The sequence below is a fragment of the Salmo salar genome, chromosome ssa02 (genome assembly GCF_905237065.1).
Source record: "Salmo salar chromosome ssa02, Ssal_v3.1, whole genome shotgun sequence".
Taxonomy (NCBI): domain Eukaryota; kingdom Metazoa; phylum Chordata; class Actinopteri; order Salmoniformes; family Salmonidae; genus Salmo; species Salmo salar.
The window spans coordinates 21529683-21553622 of NC_059443.1; the positions used below are offsets into that span (position 1 = coordinate 21529683).

General features: G+C 45.2%; 3 protein-coding genes across 5 annotated transcripts; all 3 read right to left on the reverse strand.

Annotated features, from left to right (window-relative positions):
- Window positions 1-810: 810 nt before the first annotated feature.
- Window positions 811-3758, reverse strand: LOC123728247 (probable N-acetyltransferase 14). Its single transcript, XM_045699981.1, has 4 exons — window positions 3590-3758; window positions 2263-2412; window positions 1642-1944; window positions 811-1490 (listed from the first exon to the last, which is right to left on the reverse strand). Exons 2-4 carry the CDS (start codon window positions 2341-2343, stop codon window positions 1032-1034), a joined length of 843 nt encoding a protein of 280 aa, XP_045555937.1. The 5' UTR covers window positions 2344-2412; window positions 3590-3758; the 3' UTR covers window positions 811-1031.
- Window positions 3759-3986: 228 nt separating this feature from the next.
- znf628 (zinc finger protein 628) lies at window positions 3987-16500 on the reverse strand. Of its 2 annotated transcripts, none has more exons than XM_045699979.1 (9): window positions 16362-16500; window positions 15277-15887; window positions 14882-14954; window positions 13839-14717; window positions 13459-13638; window positions 12702-13056; window positions 12374-12528; window positions 11776-12018; window positions 3987-6480 (listed from the first exon to the last, which is right to left on the reverse strand). In XM_045699979.1, exons 2-9 carry the CDS (start codon window positions 15675-15677, stop codon window positions 4408-4410), a joined length of 4359 nt encoding a protein of 1452 aa, XP_045555935.1. In that variant the 5' UTR covers window positions 15678-15887; window positions 16362-16500; the 3' UTR covers window positions 3987-4407. The 2 variants fall into 2 exon arrangements, with proteins under 2 accessions (XP_045555935.1, XP_045555936.1); XM_045699980.1 differs by lacking the exon at window positions 16362-16500 and adding an exon at window positions 15094-15142 and having other exon boundaries at window positions 15277-15496.
- Window positions 16501-16924: 424 nt separating this feature from the next.
- On the reverse strand, window positions 16925-23185 carry il11a (interleukin 11a). Of its 2 annotated transcripts, XM_045699983.1 has the most exons (5): window positions 22793-23185; window positions 21814-21980; window positions 19165-19257; window positions 18884-19045; window positions 16925-18601 (listed from the first exon to the last, which is right to left on the reverse strand). In XM_045699983.1, exons 1-5 carry the CDS (start codon window positions 22797-22799, stop codon window positions 18416-18418), a joined length of 615 nt encoding a protein of 204 aa, XP_045555939.1. In that variant the 5' UTR covers window positions 22800-23185; the 3' UTR covers window positions 16925-18415. The 2 variants fall into 2 exon arrangements, with proteins under 2 accessions (XP_045555939.1, XP_045555938.1); XM_045699982.1 differs by lacking the exon at window positions 22793-23185 and having other exon boundaries at window positions 21814-22745.
- Between the last annotated feature and the right edge of the window lie 755 nt (window positions 23186-23940).

A 23940-nucleotide genomic window follows, 5' to 3' on the forward strand; every position in this document is an offset into this window, starting at 1 on the left:
TCTCCTCCTCCTCCTCTCTCTATTTCCCTTTAGTATCTCTCCTCCTCCTCCTCTCTCTATTTCCCTTTAGTATCTCTCCTCCTCCTCCTCTCTCTATTTCCCTTTAGTATCTCTCCTCCTCCTCTCTCTATTTCCCTATAGTATCTCTCCTCCTCCTCTCTCTATTTCCCTATAGTATCTCTCCTCCTCCTCCTCTCTCTATTTCCCTTTAGTATCTCTCCTCCTCCTCCTCTCTCTATTTCCCTAGAGTATCTCTCCTCCTCCTCTCTCTATTTCCCTTTAGTATCTCTCCTCCTCCTCCTCTCTCTATTTCCCTATAGTATCTCTCCTCCTCCTCCTCCTCTCTCTATTTCCCTTTAGTATCTCTCCTCCTCCTCCTCTCTCTATTTCCCTAGAGTATCTCTCCTCCTCCTCTCTCTATTTCCCTTTAGTATCTCTCCTCCTCCTCCTCTCTCTATTTCCCTATAGTAGCTCTCCTCCTCCTCCTCTCTCTATTTCCCTTTAGTATCTCTCCTCCTCCTCCTCTCTATTTCCCTTTAGTATCTCTCCTCCTCCTCTCTATTTCCCTAGAGTATCTCTCCTCCTCCTCTCTCTATTTCCCTTTAGTATCTCTCCTCCTCCTCTCTCTATTTCCCTATAGTATCTCTCCTCCTCCTCTCTATTTCCCTTTAGTATCTCTCCTCCTCCTCTCTATTTCCCTATAGTATCTCTCCTCCTCCTCTCTCTATTTCCCTTTAGTATCTCTCCTCCTCCTCTCTATTTCCCTATAGTATCTCTCCTCCTCCTCTCCCTATTTCCCTTTAGTATCTCTCCTCCTCCTCTCTATTTCCCTTTAGTATCTCTCCTCCTCCTCTCTATTTCCCTATAGTATCTCTCCTCCTCCTCTCTATTTCCCTTTAGTATCTCTCCTCCTCCTCACTCTATTTCCCGATACTATCTCTCCTCCTCCTCTCTCTATTTCCCTTTAGTCTATCTTCTTAGTCTTATTTTCCACATTCCCTATTTTCTCATTCGCCATTGTGTCTCCTCCATCACTTGAGGTCTTTGACAAACACCTTGGTGACATGGAAGCCCAGAAATGTCCTCTCCGGCTGCTCTTCATCCTCCTCTTCTTTCTCCCCATCGTAGCCCACCTCCCCATGCAGCCTGTAGCCCAGCTTCCTGAAGAAGGCCTCTCCTACTGCAGAAGGGTAGGGGACGTGGGCATAGACCCTCCTAGCCCCCGTCTGCCTCTCCCTCTGCTCCAGACTCTGGACCAGCAGTCTGCCGAGGCCCTCCCGGCAGTACCAGCAGCCCACCACCACCCTGCAGAACCTCCTCATCCCCAGACGACAGTCACCTTCCCTGGACACACAGCCCACGATCTCCCCCTCACAGTCCGCCACCCACACCTGCCCTGCTGCCTTCTCCCTCTCCACGTCTACGATCTCAGGAGATGAGTCTTTGTCCTTGTCCTCTGCCTTGGGTTTGGTCCTCCGTCTGGCCTTGCCCTTTAATGACAGATAATAATCAACTTTATTTGTGCAGCAACTCGGCCCAAAGCACGAAAAGTCCAAATCACTAAAACACTGTAGTAAAACTGAGCAATGCATGTAACATCCACAACATACAGTACCTAAAGTCAAAGAAAAGGAAACCTACTTTTGCCGGTGGGGGTTTCCCACTGATCCTGCTATAGGGGTTGGGAAGGGTCTCGTCCTGCGCCCCTCGGTAACTGCTCCCCACATAGTCCCAGTAGGGCCGGCTGGTTCCCAGCACTCCGGTGGAGCGTGGCATGGTGAACTTGAGGTAGACGATGAGCAGGAAGACAGGGATGATGAGGGCCAGGATGAAGGAGTGAAGGAAGCAGCGGAGGACAGAAGAGACGGTGGCCAGGAGTAGGAGGCAGACAGGACGAGTCAGGATGTGGAGGATCAGACGGTTTTCTGTTCCCTGACAACCCTCCTACAGAGAGAAAGAGAGGGAGGGACGAAGAGAGAGAGAGGGGGGGAGAAAGAGCAAGAGAGAGAGGAGAGAGAGAGAGGGGGGAGGAGAAAGATTGAGAGAGAGAGAAAGAGAGGGGGGACGTAAAGGATGGGGACAGAGAGAGAAAGGTGAGTTTGAGTGATAATCTGAAAAAGTACTCTTACAAAAAAAAGGTTCTAGAGCACCTAAGAGTGTAGAGACAGAGCATAACTCAGGCTTGAAGTGTGTGTGTGTGTGTGTGTGTGTGTGTGTGTGTGTGTGTGTGTGTGTGCATAACTTTGAGGATAAAACACACACCTTGATGATAGCTTTGACAGTCTCGATGTCATTCTCCCTCATCCTCCTCATTACCACCTGATCTAGCTCCAGCTTTACCATGTCTGGACTTCACACACACTGCACACACACCCTCACTCACGCACACCTCATACAGCAACACACACCGGTCTGCAAATATAGAAAATCTCATGGTCACATAATACATTGCTTTGTACAGATACACTATGTTGTTGAATTTTGCATATTTGATTACATACAACACTACAATGACAATATACAGTGGAGTATTTACATTCCGGTTACCATAGTAGCTAAATGGTATAAAATCGTATTCAAGATGATGGGAATGTGGTGGGTTATATTTGATCCAGGCTATTTTGGGGTTTGATGCCATGACTTAGAAGGAAAGCAATCCATCCCTGTAACACTGTATATGTAGCCTACATATATACCCGGGTCGGTCTCAATTTTGAAATAAATTGCTTCTACTTTTCAGTTTATTGAGAAGTTATTGAAAATAAATGCCCTTTTTTCAATTATTGGATTGTAATTTTTGTTTATTTCCTGAATTGACTGCCTTCATTTGACAGATACACATTGAAAACACATGACATTATAGTATGAGGGCAGACCCCTATGAAATCCCTCTATCAGAGACTATGTATGCAAGGATACAGTAGGTGGCTGCATTGTGCAACAAAGTAACAGCATAATGTTTGTTACTAAAATGTAACAACCGATGCATCACCGGAGACACCTGAAACCCCACCTCTTCAAGGAATACCTGGGTTAGGATAAGGTAATCCTTCTAACCCCCCCCCTTAAAAGATTTAGATGCACTATTGTAAAGTGGTTGTTCCACTGGATATTATAGGTGAATGCACCAATTTGTAAGTCGCTCTGGATAAGAGCGTCTGCTAAATGACTAAAATGTAAATGTAAATCACACTGGCACAGGTTGATACAATGTGTCAGTTGTGAGTGCAGTGCCGTTTCCTCCCAAAATCAAGCTAAACGGGCGATTATTTTAGGGGGTCGGGAAAGGATTTGTCTATTGCATGGCCACACTGCTTCTACAAGGCTTATCAACAACAAACAACGGGTCAAGAGGCTCCTTTAGAACAATGTTGGTCTTATATGTACAATAAAATGTAGTTCGCAAATCAATAATATGAAAATTAAAAGGCAAATCAAAACACAACGTGTTCATATATTTTGAACCTGTTTTAAACCCGTTGACATGTTTTAAATCCTTATATGGTGAGTGGAGAAGGGTTATTCATGCTTAATGTCTAAATAAACGTCGAATCTTCTCGTTCAACCCAGCCGAACCTACATAGCCTACCTTGCAAACTTGCAGCGTTGGACCACCGCCAAATGCAGGGAAACGGATTTATATATTTGCTGTGTTTATTCCTTCAAAACGATTTTTCTTATGTTTGATTGAATGACTCGCAATACTTGCGTGGCCACCATGGCCACCTATTGCAAATGTAGTGTTACGTAGTTTTACGATAACATGTACTGTCATCATGAATGCTGTCTACGCCATTTGCATAGCGAGAACCGGCGCTGCAGAAAATTTACTAACCTGCTACGTGAACGTGGTCAGTCGCACTCGTGGAGAACCGCTATTTCCCATAATAAACTGAGATTGTCCGTTATTCTGAGCAGATTCTCTTCCTCTTTAGATAAAGGGACATATTTATATTTACGAAATAAGAAAGGTGAATTAATCAACATTCATTAAAAAAATAGTAACAACTTTATTAATAATGACTATTTCCTAGTGTGAATATTTATTGTGAAACCGAGCCAATATAGCCATTATTCATCCACAAAAAAAGCTCTTAGGTGTTTTATATCAACACTGTCAACATGACAGTTTAATTGAAACTCTTAAGTCATTTGTTGAGGTCCCTCTTCATTAACAGTCAGTGAATGTAACTCTTCTGTTTCTGGCACCTTGGTATTATTTCCTACAGTACTTTCTATAGTCTCTTTCTGAACGACCATACTCTCCTTTAGTTCAGTAGCTGGAAAAGGCCTCCACATCAAAAACACACTCACACACATTGCGCGCACGCATATGTACATTCATGTGTGCACACCCATGCACACGCCTTCACACACATTTCCTAACAGTGGTTGTTTGGTTTAGGTTTAAGAGAACTGAGAGTTAGGTGTAGGGCCATTCGTAGCTGTGTTTTCTCCTTCATTCGCTCCAGTCTCTATTTCAATGCATTCCGCTGAGTTCCTGTCTTTTTCAGGCCTCTCAGTTATTCCACTCCCTCCTTTTGCTTCACTCCTCTCTACAGTTACTCCTCCTTCCCCTCTGTCCATCCCTTCTCTTAGACTGCTGGTGCTAACCTCAATTATAACGATCCCCTCTCCTTCCTCCAGCTGAAAGATGCCCTCCATGGGCCCCCTGCCCTCCCCTACTGCCCCCCCTGCCCCGCTGTAACTGCCCCCTTCTCCCTCCCCACCCCCTTCACCTTGGATCAGGGCTATCATCTGCACACTCTCTCCAGACCCCTGGCCCACCATCTTGTTCTCATCCCCCAGCTCAAACACCACCTCCTGCCCATTCAGAGGCATTAAGGCCTGGGGAGGCGGGCAGGAAAGTTCCAGGCTGTTGCTGGGGCCTTCTGGATAGCCATGGTCAGAAGTGGTTCGTTCTTCGCTCTGCGGCTCTGTTTGGAAATGAAGCACAAAGGACTCTCCCTCGCCACCATCCTCCCCTACTCGTCTTTCTCCTTCCCTCACTCCTCCCCATTCCTGCAGCAGGTTCAGTGACACCAGGCCTCCTTTCTCCTTCCCTCCCTCTCTCTCTCCTTCTCTCTCTCCCTCAGTCTGAAAGCGCAGCACGTATGACTCCCCATCCCCCTCTCTGCCCATTCCTCCTTGCCCCCCCTCCCCGGACCCCTGCCCTTGAAACTGCAACACGTAGGACCCTCCTCCCTCTCCTCCTATCTTTACCTCTTCCTTCTTCCCTCCTTCTTTCTGGAAGCAGAGGACATACTGTTCCCCTCTCATGTCCTGCTCAGTGGACTCGCCCAACTCTGGGGCGGTTTGGGGTTCCCCAACCCAGGTCACAGGGTCAGAGGGCAGGGAGGACGGGGTAACCATGGTAACGGAGTTAACTGTGGCAACCTTTAGGGGTCCTGAGGTAACAGTGGCAGAGGTAGAGGAGGAGGGGGTAGAAACAGAGACAGAGGCTGTTGGTGGTGAGAAAGGACTTTGTGACTTGGCGGGTAAAGACGATGGCAATGATGATGTCATAGTGTTGGCAGCAGTAACAGTAGCTGGAGTGATACTAGTTACATTACAGCTAGACACAGGTATTACATCCCCCGACTGACTGACGGGGGCTGTTGTCATGGTGACAGAGGTGGTTGTCGTAGCAACATAGGTGGTATTATTCCGACCTACAGCGGCTTTGGGTTTCCGTCCTCTCCTGGACCTGGCTGTCCGGGTACTTTTCCCTAAAATGGGCTTGTTCAGCATAGAGTTCAGGGAGGGAGTTGTTGTCTTAGCAACGGGAGGGTTGTTTACATTGTTGTTGTTGGTGGTGATGATGAACCTGGGCTGCTGTTGTTGCTGGGATATGGTCTGGAAATGTTGCATCTGGGTTTGGGCAGGGTTTAGAACTGTCTGGACCAATGGGAGGCCCTGGGACTCCAGGGTGGGCTGGGGATTGGTCGCTGTGGTGGGGACGAGAATCAGGCTGGGCTGGCTCCCATTGGTGGAGGGGCACTGTAGGAGGATGTACTGTGTCTGGGGGGGAGGCGGAGGGGGAGGGGGGGGGGCGGGGGCAGACAGGGGAATGAGCTGAAGCCCATTTGCTGTCTGGATCATGAAGTAGTTCTGGGAGGTATTGGGGGGAATGTCCAGCGCCGGCTGAGACACGATCAGAGACCCAGAGTTCCCTGTGGTCTCTAGGGTGATGGGGTTTAGTAAGGTGGTGGTGGTTGTCACCCCTCCACCCCCTTTACCTGCCCTGCCCCCCTCCTTCCCCCCCACCCCAGCGTCCCCGGCCACAGCCCCGTTCCCATGGGTCCTCATGTGCCTCTGCAAGTAGGACTGCATGACAAACTCCTTCCCACAGAAGGGACACTTGTAGTCCTTCCTGGAGGAGTGAGTTCTCAGGTGGAGCTGGAGATTGGAGGAGTGGGTGAAGCTCTTGTGACACTGGGCACACTGGAAGGGCCGCTCGCCTGAGTGGGTGCGTTCGTGCTGTTGGAGAGAGAGGAGGGTAGGGAGGATGAGAGAAAGATAAAGAGAGAGGAGAAAGTGTTGGTGACAGAGCGATACAGTGCATTCGGAAAGTATTCAGACCCCTTGACATTTTCCACATTTTGTTCTAAAATGGATTCAATTGGTTTTTTTCCCATTATCAATCTCCATACAATACCCCATAATGACAAAGCAAAACAGGTTTTTGGAAATGTGTGCAAATCTATAATTGAAATATCACCTTTACATACAGTTGAAGTCGGAAGTTTACATACACCTTAGCCAAATACATTTAAAATCAGTATTTCACAATTCCTGACATTTAATCCTAGTACAAATTCCCCGTCTTAGGTCAGTTAGGATCACCACTTTATTTTAAGAATGTGAAATGTAAGAATAATAGTAGAGAGAATGATTTATTTCAGCTTTTATTTCTTTCATCACATTCCCAGTGGGTCAGAAGTTTACATACACTCAATTAGTATTTGGTAGCATTGCCTTTAAATTGTTTAACTTGGGTCAAACGTTTTGGGTAGCCTTCCACAAGCTTCCCACAATAAGTTGGGTGAATTTTGGCCCATTCCTCCTGACAGAGCTGGTGTAACTGAGTTAGATTTGAAGGCCTCCTTGCTCGCACACGCTTTTTCTGTTCTGCTCATTCTGCCCACATATTTTCTATAGGATTGAGGTCAGGGCTTTGTGATGGCCACTCCAATACCTTGGCTTTGTTGTCCTTAAGCCATTTTGCCACAACTTTGGAAGTATGCTTGGGGTCATTGTCCATTTGGAAGACCCATTTGCGACCAAGCTTTAACTTCCTGACTGATGTCTTGAGATGTTGCTTCAATATATCCACATAATATTCCTGCCTCATGATGCCATCTATTTTGTGAATTGCACCAGTCCGTCCTGCAGCAAAGTACCCCCACAACATGATGCTGCCACCCCCGTACTTCACGGTTGAGATGGTGTTCTTTGGCTTGCAAGCCTCCCCCTTTTCCTCCAAACATAACAATGGTCATTATGGCCAAACAGTTCCATTTCTGTTTCATCAGACCAGAAGACATTTCTCCAAAAAGTACAATCTTTGTCCCCATGTGCAGTTGCAAACCGTAGCCTGGCTTTTTTATGGCGGTTTTGGAGCAGTGGCTTCTTCCTTGCTGAGCAGCCTTTCAGGTTAGGTCAATATAGGACTCATTTTACTGTGGATATAGATACTTTTGTACTTGTTTCCTCCAGCATCTGTACGTTCATCTCTTGGAGACAGAACGCGTCTCCTTCCTGAGTGGTATGATGGCTGCGTGGTCCCATGGTGTTTGTACTTGTGTACTATTGTTTGTACAGATGAACGTGGTACCTTCAGGCGTTTGGAAATTGCTCCCAAGAATGAACCAGACTTGTGGAGGTCTACAACTTTTTCCCCTGATGTCTTGGCTGATTTATTTTGATTTTCCCATGATGTCAAGCAAAGAGGCACTGGAGTTTGAAGGTAGGCATTGAAATACATCTACAGGTACACCTCCAATTGATTAAAATGATGTCAATTAGCCTATCAGAAGCTTCTAAAGCCATGACATCCTTTTCGGGAATTTTCCAAGCGGTTTAAAGGCACTGTCAACTTCGTGTATGTAAACTTCTGACCGACTGAAATTGTGATACAGTGAATTATAAGTGAAATAATCTGTCTGTAAACAATTGCTGGAAAAATGACTTGTATCATGCACAAAGTAGATGTCCTAACCAACTTGCCAAAACTATAGTTTGTTAACAAGACATTTGTGGAGTGGTTGAAAAAGGTGTTTTAATGACTCCAACCTAAGTATGTAAACTTCCGACTTCAATTGTAAGTATTCAGACTAGAGGTCGACCGATTATGATTTTTCAACGCCGATACCGATTATTGGAGAACCAAAAAATGCCGATACCGATTATTGGAGAACCAAAAAATGCCGATACCGATTAAATCGGCCGATTCTTTTTGTTTTTATTTGTAATAATGACAATTACAACAATACTGAATGAACACTTATTTTAACTTAATATAATACATCAATAAAATCAATTTAGCCTCAAATAAATAATGAAACATGTTCAATTTGGTTTAAATAATGCAAAACAAAGTGTTGGAGAAGAAAGTAAAAGTGCAATATGTGCCATGTAAGAAAGCTAACGTTTAAGTGCCTTGCTCAGAACATGGGAACATATGAAAGCTGGTGGTTCCTTTTAACATGAGTCTTCAATATTCCCAGGTAAGAAGTTTTAGGTTGTAGTTATTATAGGAATATCTCTCTCTATACGATTTGTCTTTTATATACCTTTGACTATTGGATGTTCTTATAGGCACTTTAGTATTGCCAGTGTAACAGTATAGCTTCCGTCCCTCTCCTCGCTCATACCTGGGCTTGAACCAGGAACACATCGACAACAGCCACCCTCGAAGCAGCGTTACCCATGCAGAGCAAGGGGAACAACTACTCCAAGTCTCAGAGTGAGTGACATTTGAAACGCTAACTAGCTAGACATTTCACATCGGTTACACCAGCCTAATCTTGGGAGTTGATAGGCTTGAAGGGGTGGGTATAACTTTGTATGCGTTGTTTTTTGGCAACCTTGTGATTTCCGAGTTTTTGGAATAGATTCCTGTTGGAACGTTCAAAAAATTATATTAAATTATAGTTGATAGGCTTGAAGTCATAAACAGTGCAATGCTTGAAGCACAGCGAAGAGCTACTGGAAAAACACACGAAAGTGCTGTTTGAATGAATGCTTACGAGCCTGCTGGTGCCTACCACCGCTAAGTCAGACTGCTCTATCAAATCATAGACTTAATTATAATATAATAAACACACAGAAATACGAGCCTTAGGTCATTAATATGGTTGAATCCGGAAACTATCATCTCGTTTTTTCTTTCAGTGAAATACGGAACCGTTCTGTATTTTATCTAAAGGGTGGCATCCCCAAGTCTAAATATTCCTGTTACATTGCACAACCTTCAATGTTATGTCATAATTACGTATATTAGTTCGCAACGAGCCAGGTGGCCCAAACTGTTGCATATACCCTGACTGCGTGCAATGAACGCAAGAGAAGTGACACAATTTCATGTTAGCAGGCAATATTAACTAAATATACAGGTTTAAAAATATATACTTGTGTATTGATTTTAAAGAAATGCATTGATGTTTATGGTTTAGTACATTGGTGCAACGACAGTGCTTTTTTCGCTAATGCGCTTGTTAAATCAACACCCGTTTGTCGAAGTAGGCTGTGATTCAATGAGAAATTAACAGGCACCGCATCGATTATATGCAACGCAGGACATGTTAGATAAACTAGTAATATCATCAACCATGTGTAGTTAACTAGTGATTATGTTAAGATTGATTGTTTTTTTACAAGATAAGTTTAATGCTAGCTAGCAACTTACCTTGGTTTCTTGCTGCCCTCGCGTAACAGGTAGTCAGCCTGCCATGCATGCTCCTCGTGAAGTGCAATGTAAGGCAGGTGGTTAGAGCTTTGGACTAGTAACCGGAAGGTTGCAAAAACGAATCCCCCCTGAACAAGGCAGTTAACCCCCGTTCCTAGGCCGTCATTGAAAATAAGAATGTGTTCTTAATCTGACTTGCCTAGTTAAATAAAGGTGTAATTTTTTTTTAAATATACAAATTTAAAAATTAAACCTAAAATAATAATAATAATAATAATAATAATTCGGCAAATCGGTGGCCAAAAATACCGATTACCGATTGTTATGAAAACTTGAAATCAGCCATTCCGATTAATCGGTCGACCTCTAATTCAGACCCTTTACTCAGTACTTTGTTGAAGCACCTTTGGCACCGAATACAGCTTTGAGTCTTCTTGGGTATGACGGTACAAGTTTGACACTCCTGTATTTGGGGAGTTTCTCCCAGTCTTCTCTGCAGATCCTCTCATGCTCTGTCAGGTTGGATGGGGAGCGTTTCTGCAAAGCTATTTTCAGGTCTCTCCATAGATGTTAGATTGGGTTCAAGTCCGGGTTGAATGCTAGGACATTCAAAGACTTGTCCCAAAGCCACTCCTGCCTTGTCTTGGCTGTGTGCCTAGGGTCGTTGTACTGTTGGAAGGTGAACCTGCACCCCAGTCTGAGGTCCTGAGCACTTTGGAGCAGGTTTTCATCAAGGACCTCTCTGTACTTTGCTCCGTTCATCTTTCCCTTGATCCTGACTAGTCTCCCAGTCCCTGCTGCATGATGCTGATCCCCAAAGATCCCCACAGCATGATGCTGCCACCACCATGCTTCACCATAGGGATGGTGCTTAGTTTCCTCCAGACGTGACGCTTGGCATCCAATCTTGGTTTCATCAGACCAGAGAATCTTGTCTCTCATGGCCTGAGAGTATTTAGGTGCCTTTTGGCAAACTCCAAGCGGGCTGTCATGTGCCTTTTACAGAGGAGTGGCTTCCGTCTGGCCAGTCTACCATAAAGGCCTGATTGGTGGAGTGCTGCAGAGATAGTTGTTCTTCTAGAAGGTTTCTTCCATCTCCACAGAGGAACTCAGGACTTCTGTCAGAGTGACCATCAGATTCCTGGTCACCTCCCTGACAAAGGCCCTTCTCCCCCGATTGCTCAGTTTGGCCGGGCGGCCAGCTCTAGGAAGAGTCTTGGTGGTTCCAAACGTCTTCCATTTAAGAATGATGGAGGCCACCGTGTTCTTGGGGACCTTCAATGCTGCAGACATTTTTTGGTACCCTTCCCCAGATCTGTGCCTCGACACAATCCTGTCTTTGGGCTCTATGGGCAATTCCTTCGACCTTATGGCTTGGCTTTTGCTCTGACATGCACTGTCAACTGTGGGCCCTTATATAGACAGTTGTGTGCCTTTCCAACTCATGTCCAATCAATTGAATCTACCACACGTGGACTCCAATCAAGTTGTAGAAACATCTCAAAGATGATCAATGGAAACTGGATGCACCTAGCTCAATTTCAAATCTCATAGCGAAGGGTTCGAATACTTATGTAAATGTCATATCATTTATTTTATTTTTTAATAAATTAGCAAAAATGTCTAAAAACCTGTTTTTGCTTTGTCATTATGGGGTATTGTGTGTAGATTGAGGAGGGAAAATGTAATTTAATGCATTTTAGAATAAGCCTGTAATGTGACAAAATGTGGGGGAAAAAAATCAAGGAGTCCGAATACTTTCCGAATGCACTGTGTATATATATAGAGAGATGGAGTGTAGGGGCCACTGTACACAATATCATAAGAATCCTAGCATCAGCCATAGCAGAGCTATCTGTGCTGACCTGTTTGAGGTTGGAGGTCTGTGAGAAGGACTTGGAGCAGATGGGACAGATGTGAGGGCGCAGGCCAGAGTGGAGCTGACTGTGTCTCCTCAGGCAGCTGCTGTTTTTGAAGGACTTGCCACACTCCTGACACACATAGGGCCGCTCACCCGTGTGCTGGCGCAGGTGGTACTGGTAGTGGGAGCTCCACTTGAAGGTGAGCGGGCAGTAGGGGCATTGGAACGCTCGCACACCTGTATGCACCTGGAGAGGGGGGGTCAGTCAGAAAATAACTGAATACGCCCTGGATTCTTCTGAAAGTACAGGTACATTCAAGTTTGAACAAGAAAAGCAGGTCATAAACTGCTATATTGCAGCAGTGCCGCTGTTCCACACATTGTGACAAATGCCATAAGCTGCATTTAGACAGGCTCCCAATTCTGACCTTTTTTTTCTCACTAATTGGTCTTTGGACCAATCACATCAGATCTTTTCACATCAGATATTTTTCAAGGCTGATCTGATTGGTCAAAAGACCAATTAGTGAAAAAAAGATCAGAATTGGGCTGCCTGTCTAAACGCAGCCTTAGTGAGATAGAAATGGACGCATGCGTCTTACCCTCTGGTGTATGGAGAGCAGTGAGGACCTCTTGAAGCTCTTGCCACACTCTGTGCAGCGGTAGGGTCTCTCTCCTGTGTGGTCCCTCATGTGGTACCTCAGACCCGACGAGCCCTTGAAGGCCTTCCCACACTCAGAGCAACGGTACGGCCTCTCTGTAGCGTACCCACAGGGACAGGGAGAGAGAGAATGTTATATAGACTTTTTTTCACACATGAATTCTACAGGTAATCTCATGAGCAGCAGTAGGTTCGGCTCTGTTACTGTCAAGGTATCTCACTTTAAAAGTATTTTCTATCAAAATGCCAAAAGAAAATGACTAACTCACCGTTGTTCCCCCCAGCAGTCTTACTAGCTGCTCCTCTCCTCTGGCCCTTGACCACTGCTCTGGTGGATGTCTTGACCACCTCCCTGTCCCCCTTCTCAGTCACAGCCATCAGGCTGACGTGGATCTCCCCCTGGGTGTCCTGGTGCTGGTCCCCCTGGCTGGGGGAGGAGGGCAGGGGCAGGGAAAGGGACAGGGACGCGGGGCAGACGATCTCCGCCTCAGCCTCGGCTAGGAGGCGCTGCTCGGGGGTGTGGGAGTGCTGGTGGGTGAGCAGGGAAGAGAGGAGGGTGAAGGAGCGGTCGCATGCAGAGCAGCTGAACTGGGAGCGAGACTGGGAGGGAGAGAGGGAGTGGACCTGGAGAGGGAGCAGAGGGAGAGAAGAAGATATGGGAAGAGAGAGGGTCATCAAAACTGACAATTTATAGATCAGATAACGTCAGCTTTACTGACACCAAGGAGTAGATCAGTTCAGACTAGTCAAAGTGTAGATTACATCACACATTCCAGAGTTCCAATTTGTAATACGGCTGGATCCAATGGTAATGTCTGTGAAAGGCATACCGCCGGGAGCTGCAGGTGGATTTGACAGCTCTCAAACAAAAGCAATGATACTCTATGCAATTGTCAGTTATCGCAGGTTAATGCTTAACTGATTGAATCTAGGAACAAGTTAGACGACGTAGAAACAGACTGGCATCCAGGACAGAGACCTTATGACACAGTAGTGAGGATGTGCAGCCCATCAGCTGATTGGTACCTGTGCCAGGTGTCTGTTGAGCCCTCCGCTGGTCTTGAAGCTCTTCCCGCAGTAGGCACACTCTGTGCCCGTCCCTGGACCTGTGGTGTTACCCCCTGTCTCCACGCTGTCTGTGGGGATCTGAGCCCCCACTGTGAAGCTCTGCAGCAGGTCAAACTGGGCCTGAGTAGTCCCCATATTCTGACATGGGACAAAACACTATTAGGCCAGAGTCACTGCACTACAGCATCAACATCACAGCAGTCATATTAGCTGAGATATTGACCTAGAGGGTAGAGTAAGAAACCAAATATTGATCATGAATGGATGAATCTGGTGTGACCCTAAAACAGAGCCGTAGGGGTAACCTCCCCAGGCTGAGACAGAGTGCTACTACTCACCCCTCCGTCCACTCCCCCGGTCAGTCCCAGTAGTTCAGCCGTAGTGTGTCCGTTCTCTGCTGCTGCCGTCGTCTCCACCACCTCCTCAAAATCAGCCAGCAGATGCCCCACCCCTCCCTCTCCCCCCTCCCCCACCCCGCTGCTCCCCTCCTCCCCGGGGCCCAGGTGCATGGCCTGGTGGTCCTCTAGCTCTGTCCGTGTGCTGAATGTCTGACTACAGCTGCCACAGCTGTACAGCAGCACGCTGGCGCCCGACTCCGTGCTCACGTGCACTTCTGTCCCGATGGCCCTGGATGTGCACACACCCCCCTGGGAGGGGGTGAGGGTGAGATGGGGCAGGAGGGTCTGGTGACCTGACGATAGGAACACCTCCCCGACCCCCACCCCCACCGTGGCCTCCTGGCTCACAAAGCCCATGTCCGTCAACATTTGTGATGTCACGTCCTCCCCCACTATCACCTCCCGTATCTCATCCCCCATGTTGCCTCCCCCTGTCTCCCCCCCCTTTCCTTCACCAGTGTGACTTTGAGAATTCTGGTGCAGGGCCAGATTGGATGAGTGTGTGAAACTGCGTCCACACTCTCCACAGATGTAGGGCCTCTCTCCTGTGTGGATTCTCATGTGCTGTCTGAGGTTGGTGGACTGGGTGAAGGCCTTGGTACACACGGTGCACACGTAGGGTTTCAGACCCAGGTGCACGTTCTTGTGTCGGCGCAGGCTGCTGGAGTTCTTGAAGGCCTTGGGGCAGCTGTCGCAGGGGTAGGGGCACTCGCCCGTGTGCTGGCGCAGGTGATACTGGTAGTGGGAGCTCCACTTGAAGGTGAGCGGGCAGTAGGGGCACTGGAAGGTCCGCAGGCCTGTGTGGACGCTACGATGGACCTGGAAACATGCACAAGAGAGAGGAGGACGTCCGTGACTGGTCCCTTAACACCAAAAAGAGCCTTTTACTACTGTAACATTCAACTTTTTTTCAACATTCAACAAAAGTTTGAAGACATTTTTACTACAAAATGGGGGAACGACTACTGGCCAGTGTTTCTCACCTGGAGCAGAGAGGAGCGTTTGAAAGCTTTGTCACAGTCGTCACACTTATAGGGCTTCTCCCCTGAATGAGATCTGCACAGAAAAAACAAACATGAAAACAGACAACCTCCTGACCCTTCAACGGATCTACAGGACATCATACCAGCTACAGAAAGAATTCCTGCTTGTATTGATTATTCCACTAGTTTCCCACGGCCCTAAAGAGACTCACATTATATTGCTCACGTCACCTTTCCCTCATTTGGATTATTGTGAGAGAACTAAACAGATGAAAACAGATGGACACAAGGAGAACAATACTCTTCATAAAGTGAGATGCATGTTATAAGCTGCAAGCATTTCTATTGCTAACTTTCACTGTGTCACTCCCCCTCTGTCTCCCTCCCTGCAGTACCTCTGGTGGTAGAGGAGTGCGGAGGAGCCCTTGAAGGCCTTGGGGCAGAGGTTACAGCGGTAGGGTCTCTCGTTGTTGTGGCTGCGCTGGTGGTGGGCCAGCCTTGAAGACCACTTGAAGCTCTTGCCACAGTCCAGGCACTGGAACGGGTGCTCAGGGTGCTCCTGGAGATGGGGTGCAGCCAGGACCGATGACGTCACCATCTGCACCCCTACCCCGGTCAGCACCAAATCCTCACCCCCCTCCACCATCCCTTTCTCCCCATCCGCTTCTTCCCCCCTTTCCCTGTCCTCCTCCCCTTCTCCTGATCCCTGCAGCGATGGGAAGGGAGAGAGGGAGGAGGACGGCTGAGGGGGTAATAGTTCCGCTTGGACCACTAGAGTGGCCACTGAGTTTGCCATGTTGAGGCAAGACAGGATTAGGGAATAACAGGTTGTATGTTTGGTATTAATGTAGGTGTGTATTAGTGTTGGTGGAGCTGTGTCTCTTCTTTCCTGGTTTCATTCATTGCTGGTGGAAAGGTTCCTTCAGCTGATGTGGCTCTGTTCCTCAGTGTGTGGAAACAACAGCTGAGCTGATGTAGTGGGTGGTCTCCTTTCTTAAGAGTAGGACTGTGAAATAAAATAAAACACAAAGTATTGATCAATGACACAAGGTCCTGGAACTAACACCAAAGCAACGTTAACTATTGATCTCCATCTACAATTATTCAAACATCTACAAATAATAATGTCGGCCAAAAGACTGACCCGCCTATCCCTTTAAATCCCACCTCCTCCCGATCCCTCCCTCCTTCTCCTCTTCTTCTTCTTATTTCTCCCCTCCCTCCTCGTCTTTCTGTTATGTCGCGTCTGTTCCTGATGAGCGTGTGCGAAAAAGATCGGTTTCTCCAAGCTAAAAGGCAGAAAACACAAATGCTACCTACCCTATGATGTAAACTATAAGCAGAAAATGTTACAGATGCCGCCTTCAATGCCTCCTCTGCAACTGGCCTGCGAATCTATAAGCCTTCGTCCGTGCGCATTCTTCGCTATATAATGTTTGATAGGAATGGTGTATTAGTAATATTGCAACTAATTACTCACCTAGTATCATTAACTCATGGTTAATGCTTTTGTTGATATTGTGAAAAGGGATTGAGACTCGCAGTGCTACTCCATACAACCTTAACAATAAACCTGAGCACAAACTAACTAGCTAGCTAGCAGTCACCCACCCGCTGCCGCCTCCCAACAACGACGATCGCTATAGGCTGGGTCTAGCCCCGAATGCACCACTGCCATTGGGTAAGAGTTTCAACAGTCAACTCTTATCTCTAGATCTGTTTAAAAATATACAATACTGTACTAATTTGTGATTTAGTACTTGAATTCACACATTGTTTGAATGTTAACCCCAAATATAAAAAATCTTATTATAGGTTAATTGGAAACAGGTTTATGAACTCTGTGCTTGCTGCAGTGCCTGATGGTTAATGCAGTTTTTGGTAGAATGTAGGAAAGGCCCTGTAGTGTGTGATGATGGACGAGACACAGGAGGATGGTGAATAAGGGAGGGAAAGAAAAAGAAAGAGCATGATGTCTAGGCCTACCTAATATTGAAAATATGACAAAGTAACATGAAAAGCCCATCTCATTGTGCATGTTCTTTATTATTTTTTTTTTTTCAAGGCACACATTTCACATTTAGGCCAATCAGTCAGTCTGTGTGCTGGAGACCCCAAGCACAAGGTTTTCCACAGCGTTCACACATGGTACTACAATGATTTCAACATGGATGATAGCAATGGTAAATATGAATAGAAACAGTATAAAAGTACAAAAACAACAGGAGACTTGCTCCTCTGCAGCGCAAATAAATAGTTCCACCAAAGTAACTTAAATAAATAGTAAATACTGTCATAAAATACTAGAATAGAATAATATTGATATTGCGACAAAACGATAGGGATAGCATTGACAGAGTATTCTACATTTATATCATAGAAAACTATAATAGACAATTTTATTGTATACAACAATTTACATTATTGTACAAGTATGTACAACTGTGCAGAACTGTAGTATCACAATATCACAATACATAGTATTTTAAGGCTTGGGGTGTTTTTTTATTTCTTATTTATGTCACTAAAACACAAACATTATGTGTACCAAGGCACAGATTCAGGATCAGATGACTCAAAAGGCTAATCCTAACAAATTTGTGCAAAGAGATTAGATCAGGTCCTAGATCAGTGCTTAGCAACAGGGCATACTCATAAACCTTAACCGCAGCGTTAGATACACCACCTGTTATTTTTCAATATGGGACACAGTGACTGTAAATGGCAACTAAACCCATGGAAAAACGGTTGCTGTCCTGATTGAGGCATGGTTCATAACAATCTCTTTCTTAACAGTTTACAAAACCAAACAGGTGGCACATTTAACATGTTCAGAAGATTCTATGAGTAACCCTAAATCTACAAGGTAAAGTACAGCACTGTAAGAAAAATACATGTACGCTCTCCCAAGATATGCTTGCTACAAGCCAAGTATGTTTGCTACATCTACTGGCGGAAATAGGCTACTCTTTGTAAAGAGAGACGGGTTAAATAGTTGAAAATACAATCCATATCATTAGAGACTGTAAGAAGTCGGGACGTGCTACTGTGTGGTCCCCTTGTTTAGTTTGGGAGGTGGGATGAAGGGGGAGAGAGAGAACTAAATGGGAGTATTGACAAGCTACAAGAAATTAAATTCACAACAATAAAGTAAGTAAAAATGATACGTTACAAAATCAAATAAATAATGACATCAAATAAATAACTTAATAAATAAATAAATACATAAATAACACAGTCAGGAACAAGGTATTTAAGAGAGAGGATGGGGTGGCAGTGACGGGTTCATGAATATTGGAGACCATTACTGGTTGTAATAGTGTGAATATGGTGGATCCTCATAGGCTGTAGTTTGAATATGGAGCTCCCTCATTGGCTACAATGAGAATGGAGGTTCAGTGACAACAGTGCAAGGTTGTAGTGTGGTTATCTTGAATCACCATTGTTTGTAGTGCCGGTTGAAGCTAGTAGATCCCCATTTGGTTGCAGTGTGGATTCTGTGTATCCCTATAGACTATAGCACTTCAGGAATCATCATTGTACTGCAGACATTTTGGACTTTGTACTGAGCACTGAGAACACTCGTTGGGCCCAGTCACAGAAGAGTCTGAACTGTAGCAGCAGCTCCTGGGAAGACTGTAACACATCAAACTGAGAGGGGGGTGGCGGCGGCATCGAGGGAGAGGGAGGAGAGACACGCTGAGCATCAACTCTCATCATCTATGAGGAGAACGGAGAGAGAGAGGGATGGTTTAGATTTCCTGTCTGAAGTGCTAGGCTAGACTAATGTACCTCCCATCCAAGGAATGTGATGCAACAGGCCTAAATGTAATGTAATGATTGAAACTGAGTGCAAGAACTGCAGAGCTATACCATTATTAGATCATCACACAGTGTAAGAACAGTAGAACGATCTGATAAAATGTATAAAATATCTAATTGATATAAATGTACTACGCTGCATACTGTATCAGCCGTATTCGTGTTGAACAGAGCAGTTACCTGATGCTCTAGCATGCTGGTGAGAGACTTGATGAGTGACATCATCTGTCCCAGTTTAGGGAGAGCAGGGTGGTGGTGTTTCCTTGATGCTCTGCTCAACCAGGCAAAATGGTGCTCAAACGACTTCAAGTCCGCGTGGAGCTGAGAGAGAGTGGGTCTCATCTGGAGGAGAGAAGGGGGGGTGTGAAGAAAGAGAGAGATTTAGTATCAATGTCTGGGACATGACAGAACACATCTGGAAGGCAGAAAGACAAGACACACACAACGTAAAAGACATTTACCTCAAGGGAGTTGATGTCACTGGCCCTGTTGTTCATTAGTGGCAGGGACTTAAATCTATGCTGTTCTGGGTCTGTCTCGAACGCATGTTCCTTCTGTAAGAAAAATGGACAAAACAACACGCTACATCAGTCAACTACATCCTCACAAATTTGCACATCCTCACAAGAGTCACGTAAGCATAAGGAAAGTATTACTCCAGCAGCACCTAGATCAGATGACTGTCTGGTCTGGCCAGGACTAGAGACCCTAGCTTTCCCTGAGAAAAGTGTGGTCGGGTCAGGGAGAGTTCACCCAGATCGTAACCCGAAAAACGTCAACAATAAGAGCAAGTGACCTGAAACCACAGGATGTTTTCTACTGGGAGAGGAGGAGAATAACATATGCTGTGACTAAGAGAGCTCCGAGTGGGATAGACAACACAGAGCTGCAGGGAAACTCCAGGGTCGCAGCTATTAAAAAGTCTGAGATGAGGTATTGCTGTGTAGTAATGTGTGTACAATCCTCAGTCTGTCTGCATTGCTCACAGCCACCACTAGGGGGAGGCAGATCACAGCAGACTGGGGGGGGGGGGCACTGCTACTGGCTACTGTATCTCTGTGGACCTTTAACAGGTGAAGAAGTGATTTATGAGAGAATGTAAATGACGTGAAGCACAACAGTGACTGATGCCATGTGCGTCAGAGCACCAATCAGTGGAGAAACATAACAGCATTAGGAAAACATGATGGATGGTGGTACACAATGGGTTGTGTACACTTAATGCTTCCTCATGCTATTGTGTTCTGTCCTCATTGTGCTTTTACCATCGTGTTTTGCTATTATTGTTGTTGCTATTATTGTTGTTTTCCCATCTCTCTCTCTCTCTCTTTCTCTCTCTCATCCCTCCCTCACTCACTTGCTTCTGTCTTTTACAAATTAATTTTGTAAAATTAATGTTTGTGGCTTAATGTTTTGTCTTTCTTTCAGAATTAATCCAATCCCACCCCTCTTATCCCTTTCACCCCTCTTTGGGTTATTTCTCCTTCTGCTTTCCTCTCTACCTTCTCTCTTACACCCTGTTACAACACACACACACACACACACACACACACACACACACACACACACACTGGTGACCACTTCTCATACACCTCTCTCTGATCTCTTTATCTGCTCAGTTTCAGCCTGTAATTCTCTCTCTTATCCTCCCTTTCTCGTTCTTTCTCTCCATCATGACTTCACGCGACTGAACCTTGCACCCCCCCAACAATCTTTCTGAATGCAAATACTGGAATGTGATAAATCTCTGTGATTTTTATCAGGTCACTTTGCTGTGGCGACCGAAAACCAAACACTAAACACCACACCTACACAACTATTTACAGCACCCTCAATACACACACACTCTGACACTCACAACACATGGACACACACACGAAAACACACAACAGACATGTAGAAACATTACACAGACACATGCACACACACACAGTTTTATTGCTTTTTTGCGGGGACTTTCCATTGAATCCAATTCTATTTTTTTCCCTAGCCTTGACCCCTGTTCAGTGGAACTCTGCACAAGAAGAAAAGAAACCAAAAGAAATGCTTCACGTCATTGAAAAACGAACACAACATTTTGTCAAAGCAGCATATTGCTGTTGCTGTGCAGAGTTCTTTGATAAAGCTACTTTACTCTTCTTTGATAAAGCTACTTCCTCACATCTGGCCCCCATACTACGCTATTGCTATAGCACTGTGGTTTCTGATTTACATCATATAAAAATAGTATCTCTTGTGGTCATGAATAACCAAAGATAAGGATATGTTCTGGTTCACCTGTTCAAACACATTGCTTACAGGACACTTCCAGCACATCTGTAGGCCAAACGTACACAGCAATCATTTCCATTTCAATACAAACTCCCCAGCCGCTTTTACTTGGGCATCTAGATTAGAACAACTTCAGGAAACAGCACCAGATAAGCAACAGGTGCCAATCCACCTTCCATTTCCTCACAGCTAATAAACGGAGTTAATCAGTTCCAGAAATAACTATTACCGGTAGTTACTTTCTATTCTCTTTGAGTGTGTGTTTTCTACTCCAGGTATAAGTTGTCCATAGGCACAGATCTAGGACCAGCGTACCTACCCCCAATCATAACCCTTAGTATTAACACTAAACTGACCTGAGATCAGTGTCTAGAGGCAAAGTTAGTCGGCCCTCTAGCTGGTCCTGTCTGGATTAAGGCTGACCTCACATAGTGAAATCTCTACTGACGCTTGCCCTGACTGTCCTTCTCACACAGCTAAGGGACTCTTAATACACTGGCTGACACAACACAAGCAGGTTAACGTAGCCAGGAGAATAAAACATCTAGGGCAACTGTCCAATTCAACTGTCCAGAGTGATATTGCGTCAGCCAGGGAGAGTGAGGCAGAAGGAGCATGGCTTCTTATGACTGCTCTATGCAATCACTATGGCACTATAGTAGTCATTAAGGGGTCATAAAGGTGAGCTATTGGACAACAACTTCAGCCAGTCTCTTTTCATGTGCCTCAGGTAACTGGTCATGGCATGATCACCACCACACAATCAATACAGTACCCAGATCAGCATAGCAATCTCCCCATCGTGACATCAGAAGTGAGTACAGTAACATTCCACTCACCAATAAATCTGCTGTGATCTGCCTCAGATTCTTCGTTTGATTGGCCAATCTATCCAGTTCGTGCACGACGTTCGGCCGCCGGTAGGGGGCGGGGACGGCAGACGTAAATAAAGGAAGCTGGGCCAATAGCAGCGAGAGCAGCAGAGAGGAGGAGGAGTCGACAAGCACTGCAGGGTGGGAGGAAACGGAAGCAATTATTATGTTTATATGACCGCGGAGAAGTGCTGTCATGTCGATATAATGATAATGACCTCGGGGTACGGCTGTCAACTCTCCAGAGATATTGCACCATAATGTAAACATAAACCCAGACTTGGCAGTGGAATCCTTCAGAGTTGCACAAAGCCAGCAGTGTCATGTTTTCACAGGTTAAATGAAAATCTATCGAAATCATTCAATCCTATGACTCATAATATCGTTAACAATAACAACACCTTCACAGTTATCGACTTTCATGAACGCCTCCAATTGTCACACCTGCAATAGTATACATCAGTTGTTGGATGACATACATTACATAGCCTAAACCAAGACAGTTCTGTAACAGTACGCTCATTCATTCCTTCTCTTTCAAGTTCAAATACAAGGTAAAGAAAGTCCCAATTGCTGCTGAAATGATAAATGCCCGTGTAATTACAGGAGAAGCACAAGCCAGGACTCAGGAGAGCATCACTCCTTGTTCAAACTTTAACCACCTGCTGGTAGAAGACGTCCGTGTCTAGGCTTCTTGAAACAAATGGATCACTCAGTGGTCACTGAACATGGCAATGCTTAGCTGCAATTAAGTAACATTTGCATGCTCAGTAATTGCATTTGAAAATGGAATAGCCCAATCAATGATCATGCCCTCAGAATCGTGACGGCATATTATTATGCCAACATATTAGACATAGGCTTAACTAAACAAGACAAGTTAGAGAGAAAGGATGATAATAATAAGAAAATTAAGAAACAATTGAAATAATAATCAGGCACTTACATTTCATATTTGTTCGTGTACAATAAATAAATGCACGACTTAGAATAAATAGTAAAAAAAAACAAGATAAGAAAATGTATAAATAAATCGAACTCCGGAAATTGTCACGTGTTCCAGTTTCTTCTCGCTTTCACACTCCGCGAAAAGAGTGGAGGCAAGAGATTGCAGAAAAGGAAAAGAACGAGAGAATGAATGAATGAATGAAAAAGTAGAGGAATGAGGGCGAACTATCCAATAAAGAAATAAAATACAATGCCTCCAAACTTTTTGTTCACTAAAGTTTGAGTTTAGTTCTAGTAATGAACTGATAGTAACGATAGACAGACACTCAGACAAATGGTTAGGGAGGGATAGACGGATGAGTGCAGAGAGAGGGACGCGAGTGTGTGTAAGTCAAATTTTCGCGCAGTGAAATGTTTAGGCTTGTTTTAAACGTCCTTTTATAAAGACTGGGCTGTATGACACATCGACTGAGTCACCGACATTCATTCATAAAAACACACGCGCTCCCTCTTTCCTCCTCCCCTCCCTGCCAGATCTGTCTGTCTCCCTTAGCAAATTTTTCGAAATGTTCCGTTGTTTTTTCTTCTTTTTTTCAGTCTGTATCACTTTCTCTCGTCCATCCTGTCCCTATCTCCAGTAGTCTACACTTCCTCCGTTGCATCCCGCTACCTATTTATCAGTCCATCTACCTCTTTCTATCTTTCCATCTCCAAATCTCTTCCCCCCTCTCTCTATCACTGCAGAAGTTTAAAAAGGCCATTGTTTAATTTTATATCAGCCTATCTCCAGTCCTGTATCCTTTATACAGTGGATCTACCTTGTTTTCTCTCTCTCTCTCCCTCTCATTGTTTATTGTGTTTCTCTGAGTGTTAAAAATGCTTTTTGACTGTGGCTTTACAGTAGGACTCTGCTCCATATGGCACGTTCCCCACTTCATAGTTCATACACAGAGAAAACACCTCTCTCCCCCCCACTCTCATTTTTTACAGACAGCCACTCCTGAGACATCATCCTGTTATTTCCACTTTCCCCCCTTCTTTTTTCTCTCCCTCTCTCCCTCTCCAGGGTGAAGGAAAGAGTGAGAGACAGAGCGGGACAGGAGAGAGGTGTTGTCCAGAAGGGGCCTAGTGTTGCATAGAAACAGT